Source organism: Lasioglossum baleicum, unplaced genomic scaffold (assembly GCF_051020765.1).
Source record: "Lasioglossum baleicum unplaced genomic scaffold, iyLasBale1 scaffold1916, whole genome shotgun sequence".
NCBI lineage: Eukaryota > Metazoa > Arthropoda > Insecta > Hymenoptera > Halictidae > Lasioglossum > Lasioglossum baleicum.
Window position 1 is genome coordinate 1 of NW_027470975.1, and position 27807 is coordinate 27807.

Genomic DNA, 27807 nt, shown 5'->3' on the forward strand with positions numbered 1-27807 from the left:
GTAGCGCGGTTTCCCATCCGTTCTGTCGAATATTCGCGCGACCGCCGGCTAAACAGCGATCGAAATGGAATTAACGCCGAGTGGACCGTTCCTCGCAGCTTCCGTAGACAATGCTTGGAGTACGAGTTGGACACGTGCAGCCCGAAAAAGTACCAGTGGTTCGACGTGCCGGAGTATTGATATGCCGCAAGGATCATCGTCCACGGTTAAATTCCCACTGTAGCACGAATGTGAAATAAAGTTACGGACAAACAGTCCTGAGCATGATCGCAAACGATCCGGCTAACGCGCCCTATTAAACTTACGACGTCCCGAGATAAACGAATCCTTTACGCGTATATCTCTCTGGCGGGAAAGTAAAGGGGGTTCGGGAAGAAGAAGGAGAGTGAGGGAGTGAGACGGGGGGGGGGGGGGGGAGTGGGAAAAAAGACAAAGGGGAAAATTACGTCGAAACGGGAAGAGCAGCGCGAAAGATAAGCGAGGAGAGTCGAATTGGCCTCACCTTTCCGCGCGTTTTCCTCCATTTTGCAGGAGAGGGTGTGCGGGCAGCTGGCGCTTAGCGGAGGATTTCCCCGGAAATTTATGTCCGGATCGAGCGCAGCCGCGCCGCGCCACGCCTCGCCTCGCCTCGCCTCGCCTCGCCTCGCCTCGCCTCGCCTCGCCTCGCCTCGCCTCGCCTCGCTTCGCCTCGCCGATTTACAACTTCTCCCGCTTACCTGTGCGGACTCGGAACGCGCATAAGTACGGGAACTTTGTTTCAGCCGGGGAAATTTCCCAACTATGCTTTATCGAAACTGTCCCGTGACTCTCGATCAGCCCGGCGAAACGAATTTTTCGATTTATCGAAGTGGCACGTTGCGAGCCGATACCGCCACCGAAAATAACCTCGCATCTGCGAAATCGCGGATATTTCTACACGACTTTCCACTCGAACTTTTATCTGGCAAATCTTTCTCGCGACAGGCTGCAGGCAGGCAGGCAGGCAGGCAGCGCGAGACTCCCCTGTGTAATAAGCCGGACAGCGCTTCCGGAGCTTCCAAAATCGAACAGCGCCCCATGTTCCGAGTTGCAGCTCTGTTCGGTGCTCCGGGCTCCGGCCGAGTGCTTCGCCGTGTTCGTTTCTATGTTAATTCAACGCGGCCTATAAATCCCGGAAATTACTCGCTTGTAATACAAACACTCGGGCGTATCGTGAATTTATTAAGGCGTCAAGTAAAACGCGCGCATCCCGTCGAATTAATTCCGCCTGGTTACGAGCCGAGAAGCAGGCGGCGCAGCGTTGCTCGCGAATTTCCACCGAAATCCCCGTAGTACGGATACCGGGCCTCGATGAAACTTTGTACCCAGGATAAATAAAACGCGCGAGATATCTCGCAAGGTGTCGCGATAAAGCGCGTAATAAAAGATACTTTGAAATATTTTACTGCCCTAACCAGTCGCGTTTGCGCGCTTTTCGAAAGCGGCGATTCGACGATAACGGAGGAATAAGAAGAGAAGGAAAAAGAAGAAAAAATAAAAGGAAGGGAAAGGTAATAAATCACGGAGATAGGAGTTTAATCGAAAAACCGTGGAGAGGAGGACGGTCGTTCGATCTGCTGGAGTATTGGTTCACCCGTCGTGTCCCGGCGGTGGTTAGTGATGCGAATTGTGGTTTGATTTCAGACGTGGCGGCCTCGGTGGAGTTCCACTTCGAGAACAAGGACGGCGGATTCTTTCTGAAGCACATACCCAGGCAGTACTACCCTGTCAGAGGGGATTCCATCCCGGCGATATCCCCGTCGACGGGGACGTTATCCAACGGGGTGTCATCTCCGCCACCGGGCTCGGTCTTCTCGATAGACAAATTCACGGTGTTTCAGACCAGCGAGCCGGTGTCCGTTCGAGCGATCTATGGCCCGTTTAGCACGAAGCAGACCGTGCCGGCTCGCTATATAGTGCCGGACCCGTTGGACGCGCTGCCGGGGCCGGAAACCAGGCGAAACCTCACGGCTGCGACGATCCTGGACGCGCAGGAGCTCGGCGCGCGTCATCTGGACATGTCCGCTCATCTGGTTGGGAATAGCGTGCCGCGCGACTCGCCCGTCCTTCGAGTACTTTTTCACGCCGGAAGCGAGGCCGGTGGAAGGCGTCAGTTGTTGCTCGCTCGACATCAGCGAGTCTGCGTGGTCCTGCACGCCAGCCTGGCCGCTCCGTCGAGAAGTACCGCCAACAGGAACAACGCCAGAAGCTACTCCTCCTCTTCCACCTCCTCCTCCTCCTCCTCCTCCTCTTCCTCCTCCTCCTCCTCCGCTTCGTCCTTCTCTTCCTCCTCCTTCTCCTCGAGCTCGTCCTCCGGTTCGGCGCTAACGGCAGCCTGCAGTCCCGATGGAGAGAACGGAGTTTGCCTGGCGCAGATCACCATACCTGCCGATTGGTGGGCACCGTTACCTCCTCCGGATGCTTCCGGCCGGGTCAAGGTCGCCAAGAGCCTGCCCAGGCTGGTGCAGGTCGCTTACTCGGTGCTGGAGCCACGGACGGAGGAGGCTGGCACGCCTGACAGCGGGGCTGGCTTCTGTAGGCCCAGAGTTCAGATCCAACCCGTCACGCCGCTCGGGCAGGTGCCCTTGTCTCCGAACCGGGTCGATTACAAGGAGCTCAAGGCCGACGATTCTTTGACTCTCCTGGTACCCCATGGTCCCCTTTACCCGAGATCTCGGCTCCACGTTCCGGCGTTCCTGCATCCGTCCAAGAGCACCGACCCGAGGCAGGAGAGGCCGCCGGTCGTTATCGCCGTTTACCTCAGGTAAGACTCTCACCGCGGCCAGAGGTAGTCGGAAATATTTGAAACGGTGGATGTCGGCGGACGGGAAGTTAGTTAGGTAACGAGGAATTAGCGATAGCGCCGGGGAACGGCCGCTTTCGCCGGCGCTGCTCCAGTTCTCCTCGCGTTCCTTTTGCCGCGCCGTTACGAGCCGTTGGAAAAGTAATTAGGAAAAAGACGAAGCACTTTTCGCGAGGTGGAAACTTGGCAGACAACGTGGCTGGAGATTGCACGCGGAGTCAAAACGTTTGCGAGGCTTTTTCCTTCGGTTCCCTGCCCCCGCCCCGTTTCAAGTTCAAGATAGTCGCTGCCGGAAACACACTTGGCAACTTCCATTTGGTTTTTTGTTAATACGCGCAACGTCGAGGGAAAACACACGGTGAAATACGGCAAAGACCGAGTTGAAATTCACTTTGCTCGCTGGTTCCTTTTTTGCGGGCTGCCGCGTTCGCGCGCGAGTCAGCGTACGTCCTCGAAAGCTGTTTTAATGCACCCTCGGGAGAGTAGCGGCCGGTCCCCGGGAAAAACTGGGCCGGTGGGCGGCGGGACAAAAATTTTCTAATTGGACGAGTCGTCGAGCACCCCGCGTAAAGTTACAACTTTTCCATTGTTAGTAAACTCTCCGGCAGTTTCCTGCTCCTTGTCCTCGACGTTCCGTTCGTGCTCGCATAAGCGATTCGCGACACGATAATCGCTGCCCCCGACCACTCGGAACAATTTCACCGTGACCTCTTTTCCCGGTCGACATCGTCGTTGCCTGATAATTGCTATCGAGTCCGATTCGCTGCGAAACGTTAAGTTCACGGGTCACCCGGACCGTCGTCCCGATTTTTCACCGATTCTCCAACGGAGAAACGAGACTCGCGAGGTCCTCGTGCCTTTCCGGCCAATCCATTCGCCGAATCGAATCAATTTCCACCGGGCAATTTTTTCCCTTTCCATTTGGCCCCGAGATTTTCGGGGAACGTGGCGCGCGACGATTCGCAAGTCGAGATTAGGAAGATCGTACGGGGAGGGAAATAGCTCGGAGGAAAAACAATTTTCGCGAAGGCGTTCGGACGAGGAGTCGACGTGGAATTAGCCTATTCCCTAACGAGGAATCAAACGCGGCGTCGCCGTCTGGACGCGCTTGGAAATTCGATTAGGACGCGTAGTTTAGACGCGCGGCTCGGCCTCGGCCGAGATAAAGGAATTTTTCCTCGCACCGTTTTCCCCGGTGTTATCTGGAAAACGTGGATTTATTTTTCGTACCGTGGCCTCTGCGCTTTCTCCGAGTATCCTCGTTTTATTTTTACGATATCGGCTTCCATGTCAGCCAGGAATTTTATATAATCGGTGCTCGCTCGCGGCTAGACTACAGCTGTACCATCCGCGATATCCGTAAATCCGGTGCGCGAGTATCTCGCGCGTATCTCGCGCGTTCCGCGACGGAGCGGTGCGCTCTCTCCGTCTGGATCGTAATTATCGAGCGAATTATCGGTAACGGGACGGAGCTTAATCGAGCGGCGAGGGTTGAGACCGGTTGGGCGATCGACCGGGACGAAAGGTGGTTTGGTTTCGGGATCGATCGGCAGCCGGTACCGGTGATGGAATAAATCGAACGCGATCCGGAGAGCGTGCCGCCGCCTCTGCGAGATCGCCGGGATAACCGGTCGCTTTGCACGTCGCCGATTTGTATGTAAATGGGAACCGATGGCCTCGCGGAAATAACTCGATTCCGACTGGTAATTGCACGGACGGAATGCCGGTCGGCCGGTAGCTGGACAGAGGGTCGCGTCGCATGGCGTCGCATGGCGTCGCGACGCGGTGCGCTCCGAGGGCGAGAGCTAAGCTTCCCGGCAGCTATTCTCTTCCGCGTGGCCGACTCTTTTCAAAAGCCGGCCAATTCTTCTCTCTCCCTATCGGCAGACCGGCGAGTTTACCCTTGCCTCGGCTAGAAAGCGGCTAGCTAGCCTTTTCGCTCGCGCGTGAATATCGCGACTAACCTTTCGCAACCCTAATTTGCCGGTAACGCGGACTTAACTCGATTAGCAAGGGCTGCTCGGGGGAGGGTCGGTTTGCTTGGAATAATCGGCCTCGGCCAGGTGTAATTCGATTTGAAAAATCGCCTTCTCGTTCCCCTTGACCAGAGCGCGTGGTTCATCGATCAGCCGAGCTGCTTCGGAACCAGGCCGAAGCGGAAGACTTACTCGCCCGGCGGGCCCGCAAATCGAATCTGCCCCTTGTTTTGCATCCTCCATCGAATTAACCGTCGTTTTCCCCGACGCCGGTCTCTCGATAATTCGCCGGACCGATTGTCCGCGTCGCGCACATCGCTGGTATCGATTTCGCGCGGCTGCTTCTTTCCCCGAAGCTCTCGCGTTTCCTCCGCGCGTGGAAAACGCCGCGGATCGCGGGCGGAACGCGTTAAAACGGTGGCGGAAAAATGATTCGTTTCAATTACGGTTCGGCTGGCGGGCAACGAGGAAACCGGGATATTACCTGACCCCAAAGCGGAGAATAACGACGCGGAACAAACGTCGAAAATGTAGCCGCGCGAGGAGCAAGGAGAGGATGGCGCGGTCGCGTAAAATTTCATCCACGTCGAGTTTCGGCTCGAATTCGCAAAAATTCGCTGCCTCTCTGGCGTTGCGTCGTTTCGCACCGACCGGTGCCCCGTTTCCCGCGCGAACCAACCGCGAACAATGACTAGAGGCGATGCTCGGCTGGTAGCGCGAGGCGAATCGCGCGAGAACGTGTCGGGGAGCGGAGCGAGAGAGAAGCGCGTAGATATTTATCTGCCGTGGCGTCGGATAGACGGCGAGCATCCTCGCGCGTCGTAACTTCCCCGTAACACCGACCCCGTGACCCGGTCACGTAACTGGAGCGTGAATTCTCGGGAGCAAAGACTCGGAGAGAGAGAGAGAGAGCGTAGGCGAGCCGGCGTCGCGACGCCGGGCAAATGTCCTTTTTTCGAGTGGCCACCACCGCCACGAGCTTTTTTCGCTCGTTTCCTCCACGGAGCATTCGCCGATCGACTTTACCCTGAAAAATTCGTTTGTTCGTTCGCGCTATCGACGCGAGTTCCGTCTAGAGACCGCGATGGCCGCGGCCAAGACGGTCCACGGAGAATTCGCTCCCCTTTGACGACCGTGACAGCGTTTAATTACGCCGGGGATTAATGTTCCTTCTTTTTCTCTTTCTCTTTCTCCGCGGAGGGGGATTAGACGGTGTCGCAGGCGATTCGCGCGTAACACGTCGCTTCTCTAATTAAAACGCATTAGAGGACCGGTTCGCTGCCGAGCAGCGCCGTTAATCCGCGTTTTCGGGACGTTTTAATTACGTCGGCTGCCGATGCAGTGCGTAGATCTCTCATTATTAACTTCTCGATATTGCGGCTCGCCGAGCGTGTGCCAGTCTCCACGGAGCCGATCGTTTAAATTGCAATCTTGCGCAGCAAACCGCGACGCGACGGCCGCCGGATGAACGATTGCCCGCATTTCTGCGGCATCGCCGAACACCGACGGCACCGGCGGCACCGGGACGTCTTTCGCCCCGCGATATCCCTGCAAACTCCCAGCCGCGTTATTTCCTCGAAAACCATTCCTCCCCCCGCCGTTTCAATTCTTTCGATTAATTTTACCCGATTCTCTTTCATCCGGATTTTTCCGCGTTATTGATATTCCGCGGCGTCACGTCCGATATATCTTTGTTATCGCATCATGCTCGCGCTTTTGCACAGGATGACCCTCGACCCGTAATCGAATCGGACGAGCGAAAAATATTTTTCAAACACGCGCAAACAGGAACAGGCAGGAGAGATTTTCTAGCTGGCGTTACTGGGAATCACTCGCGTTCGAGAGGCACGTCGAGTGGATGATCGACGTCGCGCGCCGCCGCTCCGGGGAGAAAAACGCCCAATGGATCGGAGGCAAACGATTTGTCGAAACGAACCCCGCTCCCGCCAATAGCCACCTTCCTCCGCCGTGTTTCATCGCGCTCGAGAAAATTCAATTTCCAATCCGGCGCTTTGTAATCGGCAGGATAAGGCTCGCCGCGCGACTCCTAGCGACTCTAAGCGACGCGTCGAGAACGAGCGAGGATGATTCGCGTTCACCGCGGCCAACTTTTCCTTTTTCGCGGGATATCGCGAGGGATATTGCGAGAGCGACGCGACTCGGGGGAAATAAAAAAGAAAAAAAGAAAATTCGCAGAGGTAAGTTTAAAGGAGAAGAGGTTCGGGATTGGCTTGGCGCGTTGCAACGGGGAAGGAACGGGATAGGAACAGCGGCGAGGGTTGAAAGTGTGCCGCGGCTAACGGGCTAGACGCGATCGAACGGAAATCCGATACGTACGCAGGAAGAAGGTGACGGTGGGATAATTGAAAGAACCGAGGGGCTGGAAAAGTCGACGAGGTGTGCCCGGTCGGTCGCATTATTCCAAGGAGTTGAGCCGATAATTGCCGCGCATCGCGCGAGCGAGCGAGCGAGCGAGAGCCGAGCCCCTCACGGTTATCGGAAAAAAGTAGCGCCGGAGAATTATTTCACCCTTGAACCCGTTCGCGGCTCCGTCTTTTCCGCCTTCCAACGCTTCCCCTTTTCTTCTCGCCTTCCGTTTTTTATTTTTCCCTCGCATCCCTTTGTCTCCGTTCTTTCTCGTCGAACGCAACGAGAACGCGACGAGAACGCGACGAGAACGCAAGGAGAAGGCAAGGTAACGAAAAGGGAATGTTGGACGATTGTTGCAGGGCCAGGGTGAAGTCCGGCGTGAAGATCTTGGACGCCTCGTCGAGTAATCCGGACTGGATCGTGGACAGCAAGATAAACGCGAAGAACACGATCGCCACGTTCACCGCCAGGCGAAAGGAGAATGCCTCGCGGCTGCCAAGCGCGTAAGTGCGTCACGATTTTTCCTTATCTTTGTCGTTATTTCTTTTTTTTTTTTTTCGAGCGCAGGTCGGAACGGGAAATGAAAACTAGTCGTCAGGCGTGTGTACTTTTCCTTTATTGCGACAATTTTTCGAAAAGAGAAACGTCGGCGCGCGATACGCGCGTGGATAAGCGACCGCTCACGAGGGATATTAAAAACGACCGCGGCGCGTTTTACATCGAGTGCGCGGCGGAATTCGCGTTATCTGAGAGGTGATGCGCGCGGTAAACAACGTTACGTATCGCGAGGTCCGACGCGTTTCTTTTCCTCCTCGACACACAGGCCACGGGATGATCTTCCTCTTCTTCTCCTCCTCCTCCTCGCCCCCCCATCCCAATCAATGTAGCAAAATGAACTTCTACGCTAGAGGTTGCTTATCGAGGTTCGACCGACTGTAACTACCACGGTCTAGTTTTCTCCTCGAAGAGGACTTGCTCACCGAAACATCGCCCTGCGCGTCAACGTCTCTCTTGTACTTCATTCTATTATTCCCGTCGTCGTCGTCGTCGTCGTCGCTGTCGTCTTTCCCGCTGCAGACGGCCTTTATCCTCGACTTTTTTCCTTTCTTGCGATCATCGCCATCGCGCTTCTTCTTCGACTTCTTGCAATTATCGTCATCGTCGTCGTCGTTGTCGTCGTCGTCGCTGGAAGAGCTACTGCTGCTGCTGCTGCTGCTGCTGCTGCTGCTGCTGCTACTGCTGCTGCTGCTGCTGCTATCGCAGTCGTCGTCATTTTTCTTCTTGGCCGAACGTTCCAGCCTCGCGGGAGCTTCTTTCTCTTCCTCGATCAACGTCTCCGCGACGTCGGCCACGTCTCTCTTCGCTTTTCCTTTGCCGGTTTTCTCCTCGCTGCTGCTGCTGTTGGACTCCTCGCTGGAGGAATCGGGGGCCTTCTTGGCGACGGCCGCGTTCCCCTGCGCTTCCGGTAGATCGGGCTTCGCCTGGTCGGCCACCGGCTGTGCCTCGACGAAGACCGTCGAGGCCAGCACCGCGGACAGAGCGAGGATTATTAACGCGCCGAGACGCATGTCGTGCTCTCGAGGATGATAATTGACCGAGCGGATTCGCGATATCGAACTTGTCCGGTTGGGCCGCTGGCGGTCTTATATAGCGGCTCGGACTCTGTGGACTGATAAACTCTGGATGGAAAGAAGGAGTGACGTATCGAGAGGAAACAGTGGTACTCATGGGAACGCGGATGCCGATAGGTCGCTCGCCCGACCAAGATTAATCCGTTATTGGATTATCGTCGGATCGCGATACAACCGCGCGGCGATATTTCTCGTAGACGTGATCTCGAGCCGTGGTAAATTGCTTTACTTCTCCAGACGATACTCCGCGTTCGCTTCTCTCGCTTCTGTTCGGGCGGCGCGCGCGCGCGGCTGCGTCGTAAAAGTCTAACGTATCGACGTAGCCGAATAGCGGTCGTCTTCGCTCTCGCGAGAACGCGAGAGAACTTTTCCAGCCCGCGAAACGAACACCGGTGTACCGGCAGAGCTGCTCTCCGCAGAGGTTATTCTCCGGTAGGTAATACGGTTCGGAAATATGCAAACGACGCCGTAAACGAAAAGTAGAAAAGCAGGAGAGCGCGCGCGAGAGGTGAGAGAGAGTCGTCGAGAGATTTTATCGAAGCCGGGAATCGAGGCGCGAGAAGCGTTCGTTTCGCCGCGTTTCGCCGCGTTTCGCAGCGAAGAAAAAGTAAAAGTAATGAGTATCACTGTATATTAGACGACGTTATCTCCTGTAACCCTGCGATGCTCCGGTTTGATTCCCTCTCCGTTACCCCCGAACGGTTCTCCTACGTGTTCGCGGCTTCCTTGAAATCGCTAGTTTACTCCCGTAGTTTTGGATCATCGATCTCGCCAGCGCTAAACACGCACCGCGTCGAGACCTATGCTCTCGATAAAACCTCGCTTTCAGAGGCCTCGTTATCGTTCCCACGAATCAACCCCCTCTTCCTCCTCCCCGTTCCTCCGCTTCGTCGCTAATTTTATTCCGCTATCCTTTTACGCTTCCATTCGTATCCCCGTCCATTTTCCGTCCCATCTCTCTCCACCCATCGTCCATCCACCGGTCTAATTTCGATTCCTTTCCCCGGAAAACATCGATAAATCCCGCCTCGACCTTCCCCGCCACTCTCCCCTTAATTTCCACAGCTTTCCTCTCTGGGTTTATCCGCGATCGCTGTTTACCCCGAAGCCGGAGATCGCGAGATTTCGCGGGATAACTGCGAAACGCTCGGTTCGAGGAAAAGATCGAAGATCATCGAAGGTGCCGGAATTTCCAACGCGAGCAATATCTCTCGACGGTTTCGTAATCCTCGAACTCTGGAGGATCGCCGGTCGGAGAAACGACGGTTCAGCTGCTGGTCGATTCGCTGACGCGGGACGCGGTTGTTCCGACTCGTAAATCTCGCGGTAATAACCGTCTGTTTTACGGATGATCCTCGTTCACGGTCAGAGCCCGGCAGGGTGGGTCGTTAACGCGTTCCGTGAAACGGTCGCGATTTCGCAACGGGGCCGCGCCTGGCGTTACGTAACGGGAAACAGGCCGGCCGCGAGTCTGCTTCGAGCAAATCCTCGTTAACTCCTCGACAATGACGCCGCTTCGACGGTGCAACTTCTCCGCGTCCGCTTGTCCGTTCCGTCGGAGCAACTCGGACGTTTAGCTCGAGTATTCCGCTCGATAGGGTTCGGCTCGGCCTCGTCACGGAATTCTAAAGGCGAAACCAGAGGATGGTGGATCGACGGACGAGGCACGTGCCAGAGGGAATCAATCGGCCTCCCGTTCTCGCCGTTCTTTCGCCGAACGATCCCTCCGACTCGGAAGAAATTGCTTCTCTAAATAGTTTGCCCTCCGTTTATGCGAGCCGCGAACGATCCTGGGAATCGGCCGGGACCTGGACGTTCCTCGGATAAGCGACCAGGAACGGACCTCGCGATTCCTCCGATCGGATTTCTCCGACCTCGGTAACGCATCATTGTCATTGCAGGTCGGCCGAGGAGATCCTGACGATGCTTCTGGAGGCGAGCGAGGAGGCGGTGGAAGGGAATTGGGACGGCGGCCGAATCGTCTGGAGCGTACGTTACGCTTTCGACAACGGCTCTCAGCTAAATGGGATGGATCAGCTGCAGCAGAGATTGCAGCAGAGACAGATGCAACCGCATCATCATCATCATCACGCGGAGAGACGAAAGCTGCAGGTCCGTCTGGAGATACAGAAGGACGACATACAGGCCGTGCTGCCTATATCCAAGGTAACCCGCTCAAACTCTGTCTTTCCACCTTTCCTTTTCGATAACGTCGCGATAACGAAGATTACGACGATGACGACGACGACGAAGACGAGCCGGAGATATACGTCTTTTCGTATTCCCTCTTTCTCCGCGTTCTCTTACGGTAATACCTTAAGCCGGTCGAGCTGTAAAGAAAGAAACCTCGTTTGGGTTAGGTTTCCTCGCGGAGAGGAAGATAAGATTTTAAGCCAGTGCTCTCGAATCGGCGACGTACGCGTTAATCGCGAGGGAAATAGGCCGGGGAATGCTGGCATTTTTCGCAACTCGGGCGGCTGGAAAAACGGATAGACAAGGAACGCCCGGAGCGGAGAGTTTCTGTTTGCGCTCGGATACGCGCGGCGGCGGCCGGTGGTCGGAAAAACGATGACGATAAAGAGAAGTTGCGCGGGTGCAGTTTGGAATGTTTGCCGGTGAACACCACCACCGGTTACGTGCCGGCCGATTTTCATTCCCGCCAACTGTGGCCCGGACGTGCACCGGGAATTTCGCGACGGAATCCGCGCCGCGCCGCGCCATCGGTCGCGAGGCGGAAAAAAATCGGCCAGCCGGAGGGAGAGAACCAATATCGCCACTCGGCACGATTTTCAGCCCAGCCAACCCTCTCCTCCCGCGCGTCTCCCACCTCCTCGAAATCTCTCGAAAAGAATCCGCTAAGTTGCCCGATAACCGCCGGCAAAAGTGCCGATCGATACGGACCTGTACGCGAATGTACCGTGTCTCGCGACCGATCCTTCTCGTCGAGCACCCCGGCTTCCGTGCGAGCACGGAAACACGGCAAAGGATAACGCGTCTCGCCGGATGACAAAGTGAACGAAAGGACGTAGGAAAAGTTCCCTACGGTCTCTCTGGCACCGCGTGGAAACGTCGAAAGTTCGTACCCGGGAATGGACGTGATTTAGTCGGGTCTATTCTTTGCCGTTGATAAACTAATAATGGAACGCCGTCTGGAAAAAGACACGGCCATTAAGTCGGAGCAAAGGGTTAGGCGGTGTGGTTTTTCCACGTGACAAAGCGCCGCGCACCCTCCACCGACGGTTTTTATCCTCGGCCTGCCGGTGATACCGTATCCGAGGAAATTTATTCGCTGCTCGGTTCTTTCGCCGGGATCTCGAAAGCTTAGAGCGCGAGGCTAATTGATTTCGTTCTTAGCCCGCGAGGCGACACGAAGCGACGCGACGCGATTCGACGCGACGCCAGGTTTCGCGCATCGATCCGCGAGAGGTAAACGACGCGAAATCGGTCAGCTCGGTAACGGGGCGAGAAGGAACGGCGTGTACGCGACAATCAGCGGCAGACTCGTGCGCGAACTAATTGATTAATTAGTTCGTTAATTCGCTTATATATTCCTTTGAAAGGCTGGGAGTAGCGAGGCGAGTTGTCGGAAGCCCGCCGCTTCTTGATTATCCGCACTCTAATTGCCGTTGCCTCGGCCGGCCGGAAGGTGGGGAAGTTTTTAATTAAAAGAGACACCCACCCCCGCCCTCGGCCCCCATCTGCCCCCGTGGTAGCTCGCACTCGCGGCATCCGCGTAAAGCTGCAGAGCGTCTCTCCGCCGGCGGCGGAGGCTTTGCTAGCTTCGCCGGCATCGCCAGCCGACGCCGGCCGACGCCAGCCGACGCGCTCGTTTAATCAAGGAGAAGAAAATATTTTGGCCAAGGCTGATGCGCCGGGCCCCGATATAAACATCTAGGCCAAGAGGATAAGAAAGCCTAGAGCCTAGAGGAGAGTGGACTCGCGATGGCTCGTGCCCTTTGACGAGAACCAGCCCTCGATAATGCATAGCTAAATCTCGAACACAGCCGAAGACCGGAACGAGGCTAAGTAGATCAGAGATTCCCGATAAAGTTCCGTAGTTCGAAGCCGACCAACTACAACGACTACCACCACTGCCGCCGCTACTACTACTACTACTACTACTACTACTACTACTACTACTACTACTACTCGACCGACTAGAAGAGCCAGAGTTCCTCGAGTTCCGTGGAACTTTAATTCTCCGCGGTCGGGCGGCTGCGTTGCGCTCGGTGTTTGCTTTAAACGCAGCTCGTGCCTGCACGTGCAGTCGCGAATTTCTAAAAGCAGCAGCCTCCCCAACAACGGTTCAATGGGATTCGCTGGAACAAAAGGGGCTGCGCCGGAATCCAATCGCCGTCCTTTTGTTTCCGAGCTGATCGCTAAATACCTTAATTGGCACTCTCGCTCTCTGCCCCTCCCCGCCTCTGGCCGCCTCTGGCCGCCTCTCTCTGGCGACCGAACCGAATCCCGGGATCGGGATACGTCTCGCGGAAGCGATCCCGACCGAATCTCTCGACCAGACGTATCGAGAAATCCCGATACGCGAGAATATCGTCGGACGATGACCGAAGGGAATATTTTAGCCGAACGAGGGAAAAAGCAGCCGGGACCGTACTCAATGGGGTGTTTTTTGCGCTGGCGTAAGATCTCGGTGATCGATGCGGAGCGGAGGCAGACGGAGGAGTCGGGATCGAAAGAGATAGATAGGCGTTGTAGGTGACGGTGCGCGCACACACGACCGCTACGTACGACCGGAGACAAGCGGCTGTGTAGGTGGTCGGATAGAGAGCCTCGCTCGGGGTCAGAGATTTAAATTCCCTCGCTGCAATATCCGAGTCGTTTGATGTTCCTTCCAAAGGGCAGACTGTACGGAAGCCAACTTGAAAATGGCTTCTCGTGCACCGGACTCTCTCCTCTCCCTTTCTCTCCCTTTCTCCGGTCCCTCGTCCTGCCGTCCCCTTTTCCACCCACTGGCCGGTCTAAAGTACACACACCGGCGGACGGTATGATGTACAGGCCGCGCGCGTAGAATAACTTCCATACCCGGCTGGCTATACCTACGTTCGTATACCGACGAAACGGTGGAGAGCCACGCGGATGGATCCGTCTAGGCCCACGCCGCGGAGACCCTTTAAAAGCCTCTCCCTCGGCTCCGGCCCGCGACCATTCCGCAAACTTTTCTCGCAGCCGCGCGTGCTTCCCTCTCGGGGGCAGACAAAAGCTCGCAGCGGCCGGACGAACGATCGTTCTCCGGTAAATCGGCCGAGCGAGTTCTCGCAAATGGAGTCGGGGAACGCTTTAACCCGGCTTTAACGCGAGGTCCGCGAGAAGCGATCGGGCAAAAGGCGGCGCTTTAATCGAGTTCCTTTTCCTCGCAGAACTGGGAGGTGATGAACACCGCGGTGTTGACGGGTCGCCAAGTGTCCCAAGGGATGAAGGTGTTTATCGTGAGCCAGGCAGGAACCGTGGCCGACGTCACGCTGCAAACCTCCTGTCACTCGGAGGACGAGAGCGTGCTTAAGGTGCGCGCGGTTTATCGCTTTTCCACTCGGCCAAACGCGAGGAGAATCGCCGCTGACACCGGCTGCTTCGCGCTGTTACAGGTGTCATCTTCCTGCAGCAGCGTGTACGTGGACGGCACGGAGATTCGCGGCTCCAGTAACGCGTCCGTTCTCGTCAAGTACGGCACTTACACCGGCCTGGCGAAATTCACCGTCTGGATGCCAGAATTCCCCCTGGAGATGACCGTGGGAGACACGAGACTGAGCCAGATCAAAGGCTGGAAGATCCCGGAGGAACACGCCGCGGGAACCAAGAGCAAGCGTAGCCTGACCAACGGCACCAGCTCGAGCTCGAAAACGAAAAAGAGGAGCGCCGCGGAGCTGGAGGACACCTCGATGGACATCGAGGACGCGGACGTGATACTGGAGGAGGACGAGCAGGAAGAGAGATTTCGAGGGAACGAGAACGGATGGGATGCCATCAATTCGATCGACAGAGGGCCTTCGACCAACTGCAGGCTCCGTTTCCAACAGAGTCCGGTCGAGGTACACGCCAGGTTCCTGGCTACCGATCACGATTCCGGAAGGGTCTCCTATTTCGTGAACCGTCGCACTTGGCTACGCGTGACCGACCTGGTGATGGGTATGCTACGAGTCTCGGATCCCAGAATCGCGACGTTGTTGCAAGGCAGGATCGTGCAAGGCCGCGGGGTGGGCAGGACGGAAGTGCAGGTCCTCTCGCCGATTACCAGCAAAGTAATCGGCGCGAAGGAAGTGCGGGTGGGTAACGATCGAGTAGCGGTCACCAGATTGTCCGTCAAAGTGGTGTCCGGTTTACAACTTTCCATCAACCCGGATACCGCCATAGAGAACGGCTACGTGGCGGAAACCTCGGTCACGAGGAAGCTGACCGCTCAATATCAGGTGAGATTTTCCATTTTCTTCTGGTCCGCGCGAATATATATTCGCTCGAATCGAGAGGTAGTTGCGATCGAACGTTCCTCTGAACGATTTCCGCTTGCGGGGAACGCAGGAAGGTCTGCTGGACATAGACGTGGAGTTTTCGGACGGGACGAGGACGCCGCTGAGAGAGATAGCCGTGAACGATTACCATTTATTAGTGGAGAGTCTAGACCCGGAAGTGGTGGCGTTCGCCCCGATAGTCGCTTCCCATCATCCACGAGTGATCGCGGTCGGCGAAGGACGAGGCGATTTGTTACGAGTCAGCCTGCAATTGGCCGACGCCTGTCGTCTGACCGGCAGGAGGTCCGGCAAAGGGTCTCAAAGGGCCACCGCAGCCGCCCTCGCCAGCGCCTCGGCCAACGTCGAGGTCGACTTTGCCTCCAGCGATCTTCCCAATCGGCCGGAGTTCGTGCAAAACGACGGAGGCGGAACGGTTGGCTCTCATCACCACAGGGAAAGGAAGACCAACCGAGGCGAGATGGCGCCTGATCTCCACGATATTCTCACCGGTAAATAGATCCTGTTCTCCTTTGTCGCGCGCGCCCTCGCACACACACACACACACGCACACACTCTCGCACCATTTTCGTTTCGTAGCGCGTACGATTACCGATTTTTTCTTTCTCTCTTTTTTCAAAATTCGCTGCTCGTCGTTCTCTCCTGCCCGTCGCTTTCGAAACCCTCTCGCTTTCCTCTTACCGCGTGGCGAACCGCCACGGGCCCAGAGTTGGCTAGAAATTTCTGGGCCCGTCAGCGAGCACCGCCTATCCGTGCATGACGCGAGGCGCGTTGGTGTGGCTTTTCTGCAGGCAGCTGTACGTGCGGGAGGATACGCAGCTTGCCGGGAGCTGCTGCCTGCGCTCTCTACTTCCAGTACCGTTTCTCACTCTTCTCCTCTCTCTTTCTGTCTCTTTGTTTTTTGTGCAAAGGGCTACCGCTAAAAGACCAGAACGGGCACGAGCACGAGCACGAGCACGAGCACGAACCTTTGGTGCAGGCACGGCAGCACCGCACGGCTATAGCTAATGGCATGTCTTCAGGAGGAATGGGCGGCGTCGGGAAACGACATCACGGAGGGGCCCGCATGAGCCCGCTCGAGATCGGCATGTACGTCCTCCTGGCAGCCTTCTGTTTCGCCATCGTCGTCTTCGTCGTCTCCTGCGTGGTCTACGCCAGCAAGTTCAAGCCCCAGCCGCCGGACTTTCCGTTGGCCGGCTCGGCGCTTCCGGTTCTCTCCGGAGCAGCCAGGGCCAAAGCGGCAGCCAACCAGCTGGCCTCGGGAAGGAGACCTCCCAGAGAGTCTACCACCAACGCGCACGATTGGGTCTGGCTGGGTAGGGCTACCCTCGAAAGAGCCGCTTGCGGACCGCAACAGGTATCTCTCTCTCCCTCTCACCCTCTCTCCCGCTCTCCCTCTGTTTCGTCAGTTTCTCCGCTGTTTCTCGCTTTGCGAAATCGAACGGCTGGTAAATGGAAGGTGTTCTCGCTGGTAGGTAAGAGTGACCAGCAACCCTCTGGCCGGAGAGACGGAGGGCGAGTCGAGCGAGCTGGCGACTTGCTTCGACAATCCGAATCACATCGAGCTACCATCGGCTGGACAACGCAGCAACGGATCCGGCCCGGTCGATACCACCACCTATTGCAAGAGGGACAAGCTTCCGCGAAACAGTTTCGCGAGCAAGCCTGCGTCCAAACCATCCACGGTCGTGTCGGCAACCACGGTCGCTACTCCACCGTCCATGGCTACTTCCTCGGCTACCGCTACGCGTAACGAGTAATTGTTTTACGTTATTCGTCGGCTTTATCCTCGCTTTAACACCTCTTTCGCCTGCAAACGCAAAGTAATCTCTCTCTCTCTCCCTGTATATACATATATACAGCAACGACGACATCCCACCGCCTTTACCGCCGCACGGAATACCCGTGACTACCGCGATGACCTCGGCAACGAGTCCGGCTGCACCTGCCAGCGCGGCGACCAACAACAACGGCAACGAAGACTACAAACCCCCCGTGCCGCCTCACAGGAACACGGGGGTGATCGTGCGACTGCCGGAAACGCCGAGGAAACACCGGCACAGGACCTCGAACGGCAGCGCCGGCGGGAACCTTCACGGGAACAACCATCGGCACAACAAGCAGATTCATCATATCAAGCCACACGGTAAAACTAGAGTAGGTAGTCCGAAAGAGAACGAGGCGGAGGAAGAGGAGTTCGTGGAGCTAGTGACTCACGATGACAACAGGCATTCGAAGGACGCGAGAGCCAGAGAGGTGAAGAGGGCGACGATCGTCGGTAATCCGATGTTCTCCTCGTTCTCCACCAACGCGGTCGCCTCTTCGATCAACGTCTCCAGCCCGACCGTCGCCTCGTCCTCCTCCTCGCCGCCTAACTCCTCGCCCTCCTCCTCCGCGTCCTCCTCCTCCTCCTCTTCCTCCTCCTCGTCCTCCTCGTCCGCGTCCCTGTCGCACGAGCAGGAGGAATCGGTGGCACTGGACGACTTGAATCTGGGCATGGACTACAACCAGATCATGCAGTACTTCGACAACCTGAAAGAGTCGAACGCCTAGGTGACGGCGTTCGGCCTCGAAGAAGGCCGAGTAGTCAAGGTCGATACGAAACCCCGGATCCCTCGTTGAGAATGCCGGCTCGCGGACCAGCCCGGCCTCGTTCTCCGCTTCCTCTCTCGCCGCGTAGCACGTTCGCATTGGAGAACCAAGATGGCCGAGCTCGCGCCGTTCGAACGACGCTCCGGACGTTTCGTATTCTAGGCTATAATCTAGTCAGCTTCCTAGCAGCACATCAACGATATCGCGCAAACGCATCGACACTAAACACACACGAGCATACACGGAAATAAACGGAAACGCACGAGCACGCGAAGAGATAGAGACGCGCGAACTCGAGAGGATACACGAAACACGGTGGCATACACACGCGCGTGCACGCGCGCACAGGCTTTAAAGGTGTGATCGCCGGTGGCCGGGGTGGAGTAGGTAGATCGCGCGTTCGATTCGACCAGCTTTCTTTCTTTTCCCCGTTTCTTCGACGACCGGATCGATCGACCGCCGATCCTCGCTTCCGCCTCCGCGCACTATCGATCTCTCAGCTCAAGCCCTTTCCTCACGGCAATCGAACGAGCCTCTCTCTCTCGTTCCTGCCACGCGACAGAGGGCATTCACCAAAACGTGGCCGGACAAAAACCGACTCCTTTGTCTCGAAATCGATCTTCGGCTTCGATAGCTTCTCTTTTTTATTCCTCTTTCTCCCAGCTTTTGTGTTCCTCCGCGCTCTATCCGTCCTCGGTTCCCAGCCGAGAGATAAAGCTCTCCTCTCTCTTGCCAGGCTTTTGTCGCGTCACCCCTTTATTTTTAAACAGTCGCTCGCCGAGTCTTCCCGACCGCCTAAGTTTCTTCAGTGGTCGCGGTCGAAATCGATATCGAGACGAACAACGTCGGACACACAGGGCCATTTACTTTTCCGATCTACGCCGCGGAGGACACGTAATATTTATTCGATCGTCCGTACGTCGTACTGTTTGTAAATTTCGCTTCGTAAGACTGTGTACATATATATATTATATATATATATATATATATCGCGACCTAGCGCATGTTAATTATGAACTGTAACAAACGAGAAAGTTACGTTTATATGGCAAATTCCTTAGAGCAAACTAACTCGCGTATCTAATCGCTCGACGGAGCCGAGCGGAAACGCGACCGTGGGCCGCCCGTACCTTTCTACCTATCAGCGTTCCCCGTCTTATTCCGATTCTTCTCGTTCCCCCTGCCAACCGTATCGCAATCGCTGTTCGCGCTCTTCCAACGAAATCCAACGAAATCGAACCCGCTCGCTACGCGTTAGTTAAACTTACCACGCGTTGTTCAGCGCGAAACGAGAAAGAAGGAGAAAGTTTGCCGTAAAAGTCGAACCGGTTGATCGCGATATTCTTCGGAGGGCGTTAAGCCGGAGGGATTATCGGGGAATCGAGGAGCTGGGAAGCGGGAAACGCTAATCTCCTAGACGAGCTCGCGATGGCGTCTGCGTCGGCGGCCCGGGACGCGGTGCTCCGGTATCGCTTTTAATTACCATTCACCCCCCATCGATTGGATTCCGCAATTGTCCGCGTACGTGCCATCGGTGGCGAGTGCTCGTTCTAAACGCCTCGCAAGTCCGGGCACGTGCTTCCTCGCGTGAATGCAAGCGCAATCGCATCTGTGCCATCGTTAGTTACATCGTAGAGACGCGTCCTCGTTCATGTTCGCATATACGTATACGTATACTTACACTTGTACACTCGAGAGAAAGAGAGACTGGGATAGAAAGGGAGGGTGAGAGAGAGAGAGAGAGAGAGAGAGAATGAGAGAGTGCGCGCGCGCGTGTTTGCGTGTTTGTGCGAGAGAATGGATGAATGGAACAGAGAGATATGCAAAATACACGCACACCTTATAGCCTTCGTTCTTCCGCACCGATTTGATTTCCTGTTGCGAATCCAATCGCACGCCTCCTTCTTCCCCGCGATCGTTACACAGAGAGACAGTTATCTAACGGGTTAACCCACACGCCGAGCAAACTATCCTCTGCGTTTCTCCAAATTAACGCGACCATTTACCGGTCCTTCTTTCCTCCGCCTGCGAATCGACGGATTCGGAACGCGGAGTAATTCGTTTGTCCCCGTTGGTTAAACCTGGGTTACCCAGATACGAAAGAGAACGGGGCTGAAGAAATGTCTCGTTGTTAGGCGATCAGCCAAGTAGGTGCGCAGGGATCGTTGCAACTCGATCTTCAAATCCACCGATCCCCTAAAGGGTCGCAATATCTTATATCGGTATCTAAGGACTACGTGTCTAAGTATGTATGTATCTGTAAGTTGTGTGTTAGCATGTCAAGCGTGGGATTTAGCGATGTAATGCCGACGAACACGGAAAAGAGAAGAAAAAGAAAAAGAAAGAGAAGAGACGCTCGAGTGTAGAGCGTCGAAGCGCGTCGTCGCGGGCTACGCGCGTTAACCCTTTGCGACACCGCCGCGCACGTCGACGAACGGCATTTCTTTTTTCATCGGCAGCGAGTCTACCCTCGCTTTTCTTTCTTTTCCTCGACGACGAGACGAGCGAACGCTCGATATAAATTAACATTCCTTCGTGGTTGAATCCGAACGACGCGTGGAAACCGCGTGTACTTACCCTTGAAGGAGAGAGCTGCAAAGGGTTAAAGAGCGTGTCGCGAAGAACGTAAGATACCCCGCCGTGAATCTAGTCTTATAGCGTAACTAATGCATTAATTATCGATACTAACGAACGCGAAGCGCGATCTACGTTGCCTTTCGCCCGACTACACGTATCCTCGAACGGTCTGGCGGGGCGAAGCGGAAAAACAGCGCCGTGGTTTTCCCAGCTCTGCCCGCGGCCGGCCTTTCCTTTTTCCTCGGGGAGCATCGAGAGACGACTCCTCGTTATCGAGATGGCGGCAAGTTAAACGAATCAATCATATCGAGTACCGAGTGAGTGAGACAAGCGCTAATTACGTTTAATTAATCGTACGCCAGGGGATCTCGTTCTCCGGACGAGGCGAGAAGAGAAACGGAGAGAGAAACATCCCGTAGGAGACGAGGAATCTCGCGCAGAGCCGGAAATAAATAGTATTTACGATAGAAAATAGTGGAGAGCTTGCGAAGCTGTTTCACGTGAAACGAACGCTGTTTGAATGTTCGCTTTGCCGCGATGTTAAAAGAGATACGAAGAAGCGAAACCGCCCCCGATTCGCTGTTACACACTATCAACGTACAAACGATCTTACAGTTACTATTTTTTACTTAGAATACTATTTCCTCCAGCTCTGGCTACGGCCAAAACACACTGTATATATACACGCATGAATTTATTTTCTCGTTCGAAACGCGCGAGAGAAGAAAGGAAGAGAAAAAGAAAAAGAAACAGAAAAAGCAAAAAAAAAAAAAAGGCAGAGAACTCGCGTAAGAGGAACCACCGCGCGTTCCTTGGCTCTCCTCGCTTCTGGTAACTTTATCCGTTGGTTTGATCATTTTCGGCCACCTTTCGCTCGCGATTACGCATAGGTGGCAGTGGAGTTAGAAGCACGATGCAGCTCATAGCGCCGAATTTTATAAAATATACCATACTCTTTCGAGGAGCTTTCTTTAACGCGAACGAAATTCGCCGGTCCTCGAGACACACACGATAGCAATCGCAGGGGGCGCCCTGTTTAAGTCGAAACTGCCGGTCTCTCTTTTCTCCTTTTTTTATTTTTGATAAGTTCCCACCGATCAGGGAGGATTATATTATAAATATATAAATATATATAAATATATATATATATACATATATTGTAATAGAATATCGTCGCAATGCTGACTCTGCATTCACACACATTCCTCAGACACGATGTCGCTGTATCTACGTTAAGTGTGATAAATGCGGATAAAATGGAAAACGATTGACGAGGCGTCGACGGCAATGACGGCGACGGCGACGACGACGGCGAGAAAGACGACGAGGACGGCGATGACGACCGCGTCCACGACGACGATGGCAATAATCGACGATGCTCTCGCTAATGTCTGCTCATCGCTCTTATAGCTCGCGCCGATATCCTATCGCCGAAACCGATACGGACATCCTTCTCTTCGTACTTATCGATTATTCTATATTTATTCCACTACGAAAATGATTCTCCTTGCTCTATCATGATCATAATCGTCGTTGCTGTTATTGTTATTGTTATTGAGATTGTTGTTGTTGCTGCTGCTGTTGTTATCGCTGTTTTCGACGCATTTTCCCCCCGTTTCCGGATTGCCGTCGTGGTGGACGTCGCCATCGCCATCAGCATCGGCGTAACCGATACGCTAATTAAACAATAAGATACGACTATCGCCTACTCAATGTACAATATGTAGTATTTACCTGTTGTTACCACCAAACCGTCATCAAAGATATATAAAATATTGTAATTGTAACACATCGGTATCGTTGCAATTTTACTCGCACACCTACTCCCGTCCAACGCGAATTTTAATCTCTACATTTCGGCCATTCGGTGATTCTTCTGCGATTTATCTTCCGTTCAAAACCATATCTCCTGTTTAGGCTGATTTCGGTCCCGATCGTCGCTACGACCCTGATAAAGCTAGATACGCGAATGGCTACGTGGCGGCGAGATCCGCTTACGTAGACGAGTAAGTAAACGGTAAGTAAGAGATACACAAGTTATTTATTTACCATCGATTCGCAAATATATACAGATATATATATATATATATAGCTTTGTACGTATAAAATTAAAGATACTCGTTAAACCAACGCCTATCGTACTTCGATATCCATTTCTGACAGCCAAGCATATTATTCTGAATAATATATTTCCAAGTCCACGGATTCAGATTTTCTTCCACCGACTTTCTCTTCTCCTCTGCCATTTTTTCCATCAGTTCTTGACTAACTACCTTAGCGTCGAAAGGCAGCCTTCTTGCGATATTTATTAAACCGCGTCTTACCTTAAATCAAATTGTACATCGTACAGCATGTTGCGTTAAAATATCTCGATCGACGGCAAGTAAAAAAAATTGTAAACAATATCTCTTTGATACCTCGAAGTATTCCACGTCTCCTCCCACTTCTATGATAACTTGTCCTGCCTTTACAGGGGTAACGTAATGATCTATGTTTCCTTTACCGCTACCCATTCGTACACCTTGCGACTGTAAAGTATATAAATTGATACTTTTATCGTCTCTAAAGGTTACGTAACGCCATAGCGTAATTTCTATACGAACCTTTTTCGTAACCGGCTGCCAAGGAGGAGAAACTCTCCAAATTACAAACGCTTTATTGTAGGTTATATTCCTTAGAACCAACATACGTATCATTTCAAAATTATTATGTTTCAATCTACCACCGCACGTTGCCTAAAAATGTATCTTTATATATTCGATATACGAACGATTATTCCAGTTTGACGACAGTTTGCTTACTATTATACCAAACTGTTTATGTAAAAGGGTATTATGATAGAGTTCCGGGCCTCGCATTAATCTCAACTTTTTCTGCATTTTAAAAGGTGCCACGCCACCAGGCATCAGAGGTACCTTCAGCATAACCCTGAGCCTGGTACGTGGAGGATATTCCACATCTATAAAAATTAATTATTTATCAAATATTCATACCTTCCGAGATTTTACGCTAAATTAATAATTTCAAATACCACCTTTAACAGGTTGTGGAGAAAAGGATTTTAGCCCAACCGCTGGCACAGACTTAAAAACATGTTGTGCTGTAAAAACGTTTAAATCGATAAGAATAAATGATATTACGAAAGAAAAATTATTGTAAACTTACGAGTCAAAAATAATTTTGAGATTGCCCTACAGGTCTGCATTCTTACAATGGTATCCGAGATCAGGCTAAGTAAATAGAGTTGTTAAATATTCCACATTGATACTTCTGCTTTCTAACCTTTATAACCCCAAAATCTTGCTCGACCTTTGATATCGATACGGATGTATATCGTTGAAGATATGAGATCAATTTATTGTGTCAACGATTTTGCAGAAGCAAAATTGTTAATGCATCGAGCACGTTTCTATTGCTTGAAATATTTGTTTATAACAGCGTTGATAACAATTACCAACCTACGACAAATGGAACTAGACATACGATTAATTTTAAAAGTCGAGATACTTTCTTCTTAAACAAAAATTATTCAATTATACACTTGATTGAATAATTATGCGTGAGTATCAAATTATATAGATATTGTAATAAGAAACAATTCGTTCCTTCTCCAACGAAATATAAAGTAATTGCAATAATATAGTTAAATATTAACATGTAAACTACAGACTATGCAAACCGATACATTGTTACATTATCGTGCATACATTTCTCATACCATGTAATAAACTACATTCACGATTAAGAAATGTAACGAAGGTAATATTTTACCCTAGGTTTTACTGTACATATTTATCAAGTGCGGGAATAAACGAAATATCCCTAGGCGTTAGTTATATTATGTTCAACACATACGCCACTCTATTATCTAATAATAATGGGTTGTTGATTTAATATTGGAACAGCTGATTCGAATCGGTGTGTCAAAAGAGTCTGAAGAATCTTATGTATTATTTATTGTCTGTATTTGACTTTGAGTGACATACAAACTTTTCGATAATCCGAATTAAGTAATAATATGTGTTGTCCTGACGGAAATTTCCGAAGAAATGGAACCTCTCGGCAAGTTGTGGCCTATTCCATACCTTCTGGAATTTGTTTTTATATTACATCGAACCACCTGTGAAGCAGTATCGTGAAGCATTTAATGAGAATTAACAATGGCAGATAACGAGAAAATTTTTGTTTGCCCATCAACTGGTTGCAATATGGTAATAAAGAAATTTACTTACATTAAAAATACAATAAACGTTGTCTTAAAGTTGGTTTATCGTTTTAAAGATTCTTAATTATTTATTGAAAGAAGAAAGGTAGGATGGTTTGTTCGAATATATAATCTAAATTGCACTTGTGTGTTATTACCAGAGTTTCTCAAACGAGGATAATTTGTTGGTACATAAAAGGAAGCACGATATGATACTGAATCTTGGAAATAGTTCCAAGAATGGAGGTTTTGTTGGTAAAGATTTATTGTAATTACTCTAGCTTTAATCCTATGATCGTACTTGAAAAATAAAGAAATATTTTTATACAACTTGTAGCAGACCAAACACCCACGCCGACACGTTTCATTAGAAACTGCGAGGAAGTTGGTCTATTTCAAGACTTGCAAAATGTAAATCCTTTCGAAGAAACCTTTAGGAGGGCAGTGGAATCTGGGAATACCGGTACACTTACAGTACCAGAGGTAAATAACAAAATTAAAACGAAACAAGATATTCTTGAAATCAATTTCTCATCTCGTCTCTTCTCTTCAGGCTGGTATTACAGATGACACACTGCATACACCGCACATATTCCCTCACATTGCGGATGTACTGTCTACTAGTAGTCAAATACTATCAGAGAATTCCGTGCAGGAGTGCGAAAATATCTCAATAACCGAAAAGGATACGGTAGTAGAAAAGACAAGCATTGGTACCGAAGTGTGCGCTACCGTTAAACTCACCGGTACGGACGAGGAAGATTTAATGAAAGACAAATTAACCGTGGAACGAAACGTAACGTTAACAGAGAATATTATCGATCACGTTACACACACGCCAATGATACCGAAAGTTCTCCAAGAACAAGCGAATCCGCATTTGTAAGTAAACGATTAATTGTTAAATGTTCATTTGTAATTTTGAAGTTCGTGAGCGAACGAGTGAAGAATAAATTTTTAAAAAAGATCGATTAATGGCGAGGAGGTACAACTGTTGTTAAAAACGGCCGATGGAAAATTAATGCAATTGTCGGCGATTCCAGTATGCGATTCTATTAACACGACAAATGTACAATCGTTGAAGCAACAAACGGTTGTTATAAAAACGGAACCTCTTTTGCAATGTAATGCTAGATTGGACTGCAGAAAACCTACCATTTCTACGCTGTCTCTAGCAAAAATGGTATTTTAAAGCGTAGTTTAGAATATATTTACACGAAAGCGTTTAATTTCATCCCGTTTGCGAGTTAACGTTTCCCTCGTAATTACAGAAATTGAAACAAACTCTGACGAAAAACACCGGTTCGCAGAATCAGAAGCCTAATGGGAATTTTGGCAAGGACGAGTCGAATAGTGCGAAGAAAGGAAATAGGAATAAAACGTTGGAGGATCAGTTAAAAAAGAAAGAAATTCTTGAACGTAATCGAGCTAGCTCGATGAGAGCAAGAGCGAAAAGGAAAGCGTGGATACAGCAACTCGAGAGAACCGTGGCTAACGTCAACGAGACTAACGTGGCCCTGCAAATGGAAATTAAGGTCCTACGAACAGAGGTGGCGAAATTAAAGACACTTTTATTGGCTCATAAGGATTGTCCCATAACGAAAGCGATGCAGAAAGGTAGCACGAATAACAACAACTGCTCGTTTATTTTTCCGTGTATTCGCGTATTTGTAACTTCGTATTCTGTTTTACAGGGAATGGTATAGTACTCGGTCCAAAAATAATATCCGTAAATTCAGACGCGATCACCAGTCCAGTTCCAGTGGCACCCGCGATGAAAAGAACGACGACATTTTCTCCAACGGAAGTGCCTATCATGCCGAAGAAGAAGTTGTCTTTAGCACCGACGAAAAACCCTGTAATTTTTCCGAAAGTAGATTGCAATACAAATCTATCGCTTCCGAACGCTACGTTAATTAAAACGGTACCTACCTTAAAGATCATGAGCGTCGGGCAATTGTTGACGGAGAAGGAAGAGACGAAGCAAATTTTTATCGTGCAAAATCCAGCGAAGAAAGCAGAAAACCCTACTAGGCAAATAATTCAGATAAATCCAAACTACGAGATCGATCAGAGCTCGTCGAAAGCTAACGAAACGTGAATGTAACTCTATGCGGAAGTATCGAAACTTTGCTCAAACACACGAAAGACAAACGCGCCTCGAGCGACGGCCGTGATATTTATTTTTTTCCACGACGAAATCTACGGCATAGCACGCAGCTTGGTTAGCTAGAGATATACAAGGTCAATTCTCGTTTGTTTCTCAGGAGAATTATAGCATTAACGACGGGACGTAGTGGCAACGAGGCAAAGAGAGGATGGTAATCTCTTTTTCGGCTATTCCTATCTCTTAGAATTAACGACAAATAACGGGAGACTAAACGACGCGAGGGACTGTTGCTCTCGTTTCGCGAACGGGACGAATCTGAGATAAACGAATATCCGCGCGTGAATCTGTGAGAGAAATTTTGTATTATTTATTTGTTAGAATAAATCGAATATTTTCTAGCAATCGGAGATTCTCTATCTTTTCCCTATCCAGGTTCATCGTTTTACACGGGAATCGATCAAACGAATGCTTTATTCAGAGAACGTGTATTACAAAGTTTACATTATTCGGGGAGTAAAAGCGATGATAGAACGATGCGTTTAAACTACGAAGAGCGCTCCTGCGGATCGGTATATATATCGTAATCCCTTTCTCGCCTATACCGAGATTCCTACGAGTCCCACGATGATTCTGTAACCCTCGGGCCCTTATCAGTTCTCCGTCCAGTCGTCTAACAATTCTACACCGGACAGGAGAATGATAAGGGGCTTTGGGCACGAAATGTCCCGGCTCGAGGCTACTCGAAAGCTTCCTTTCCCAGCATGGTATCGAATCTCTGCGTGGTTTCCTGCAGATTCTGAAAAGGGAGAAAACACACCGCTGTATAAACACTACTCGACGATATCCGTCCCCCTCCCCGCTGATTACATCCTCCTCTCTTTTCCTTCTCTCCTCGTATGAATGACGGTATTGATATAGGAAAGAAGTAATTGACCGTATCTCTCTCCGCGCTCGACGCTATACGCATTTTATCGCGTAGTTTTATCTAATCACCGGAGAAATTTCTGTTTATCCTCCGATTACGCAGAACGTGTCGAGTTAGCT

The 27807-nt window shown here is 51.7% G+C and overlaps 3 protein-coding genes across 3 annotated transcripts; 2 read left to right on the plus strand and 1 right to left on the minus strand.

Annotated features, from left to right (window-relative positions):
• The first annotated feature begins 1056 nt into the window (after window positions 1–1056).
• On the plus strand, window positions 1057–17833 carry LOC143221116 (transmembrane protein 132E-like). The gene is made up of 10 exons (XM_076446639.1): window positions 1057–1113; window positions 1461–2782; window positions 7527–7670; window positions 10700–10964; window positions 14177–14320; window positions 14402–15223; window positions 15333–15771; window positions 16192–16637; window positions 16756–17036; window positions 17143–17833. The coding sequence occupies exons 1-10, from the start codon at window positions 1057–1059 to the stop codon at window positions 17831–17833; spliced, it is 4611 nt and encodes a 1536-aa protein (XP_076302754.1).
• Window positions 17834–22557: 4724 nt separating this feature from the next.
• Window positions 22558–23654, minus strand: LOC143221115 (large ribosomal subunit protein uL16m-like). The gene is made up of 6 exons (XM_076446638.1): window positions 23615–23654; window positions 23481–23549; window positions 23251–23408; window positions 23053–23184; window positions 22867–22977; window positions 22558–22773 (listed from the first exon to the last, which is right to left on the minus strand). The coding sequence occupies exons 1-6, from the start codon at window positions 23652–23654 to the stop codon at window positions 22558–22560; spliced, it is 726 nt and encodes a 241-aa protein (XP_076302753.1).
• A 955-nt stretch (window positions 23655–24609) lies between these two features.
• Window positions 24610–26754, plus strand: LOC143221114 (cyclic AMP-dependent transcription factor ATF-7-like). Its single transcript, XM_076446637.1, has 7 exons — window positions 24610–24660; window positions 24815–24908; window positions 24991–25136; window positions 25207–25535; window positions 25620–25836; window positions 25925–26270; window positions 26348–26754. The coding sequence occupies exons 1-7, from the start codon at window positions 24610–24612 to the stop codon at window positions 26752–26754; spliced, it is 1590 nt and encodes a 529-aa protein (XP_076302752.1).
• The last annotated feature ends 1053 nt before the right edge of the window (window positions 26755–27807 follow it).

Excerpts from the sequence above, each read along its gene's own strand:
- LOC143221116 (XM_076446639.1), top strand. The coding sequence starts at position 1,057 with ATGTTCCGAGTTGCAGCTCTGTTCGGTGCTCCGGGCTCCGGCCGAGTG. Across the intron at positions 2,783-7,526 it reads GTTATCGCCGTTTACCTCAG|GGCCAGGGTGAAGTCCGGCG; the intron begins GTAAGACTCTCA and ends CGATTGTTGCAG. Across the intron at positions 16,638-16,755 it reads CCGCTTGCGGACCGCAACAG|GTAAGAGTGACCAGCAACCC; the intron begins GTATCTCTCTCT and ends TCTCGCTGGTAG.
- LOC143221115 (XM_076446638.1), bottom strand. The coding sequence starts at position 23,654 with ATGCAGACCTGTAGGGCAATCTCAAAATTATTTTTGACTC. Across the intron at positions 23,185-23,250 it reads ATAAACAGTTTGGTATAATA|GCAACGTGCGGTGGTAGATT; the intron begins GTAAGCAAACTG and ends ATACATTTTTAG. Across the intron at positions 22,978-23,052 it reads GGCAGCCGGTTACGAAAAAG|TCGCAAGGTGTACGAATGGG; the intron begins GTTCGTATAGAA and ends TATACTTTACAG.
- LOC143221114 (XM_076446637.1), top strand. The coding sequence starts at position 24,610 with ATGGCAGATAACGAGAAAATTTTTGTTTGCCCATCAACTGGTTGCAAT. Across the intron at positions 24,661-24,814 it reads CATCAACTGGTTGCAATATG|AGTTTCTCAAACGAGGATAA; the intron begins GTAATAAAGAAA and ends TGTTATTACCAG. Across the intron at positions 25,837-25,924 it reads CGCTGTCTCTAGCAAAAATG|AAATTGAAACAAACTCTGAC; the intron begins GTATTTTAAAGC and ends TCGTAATTACAG.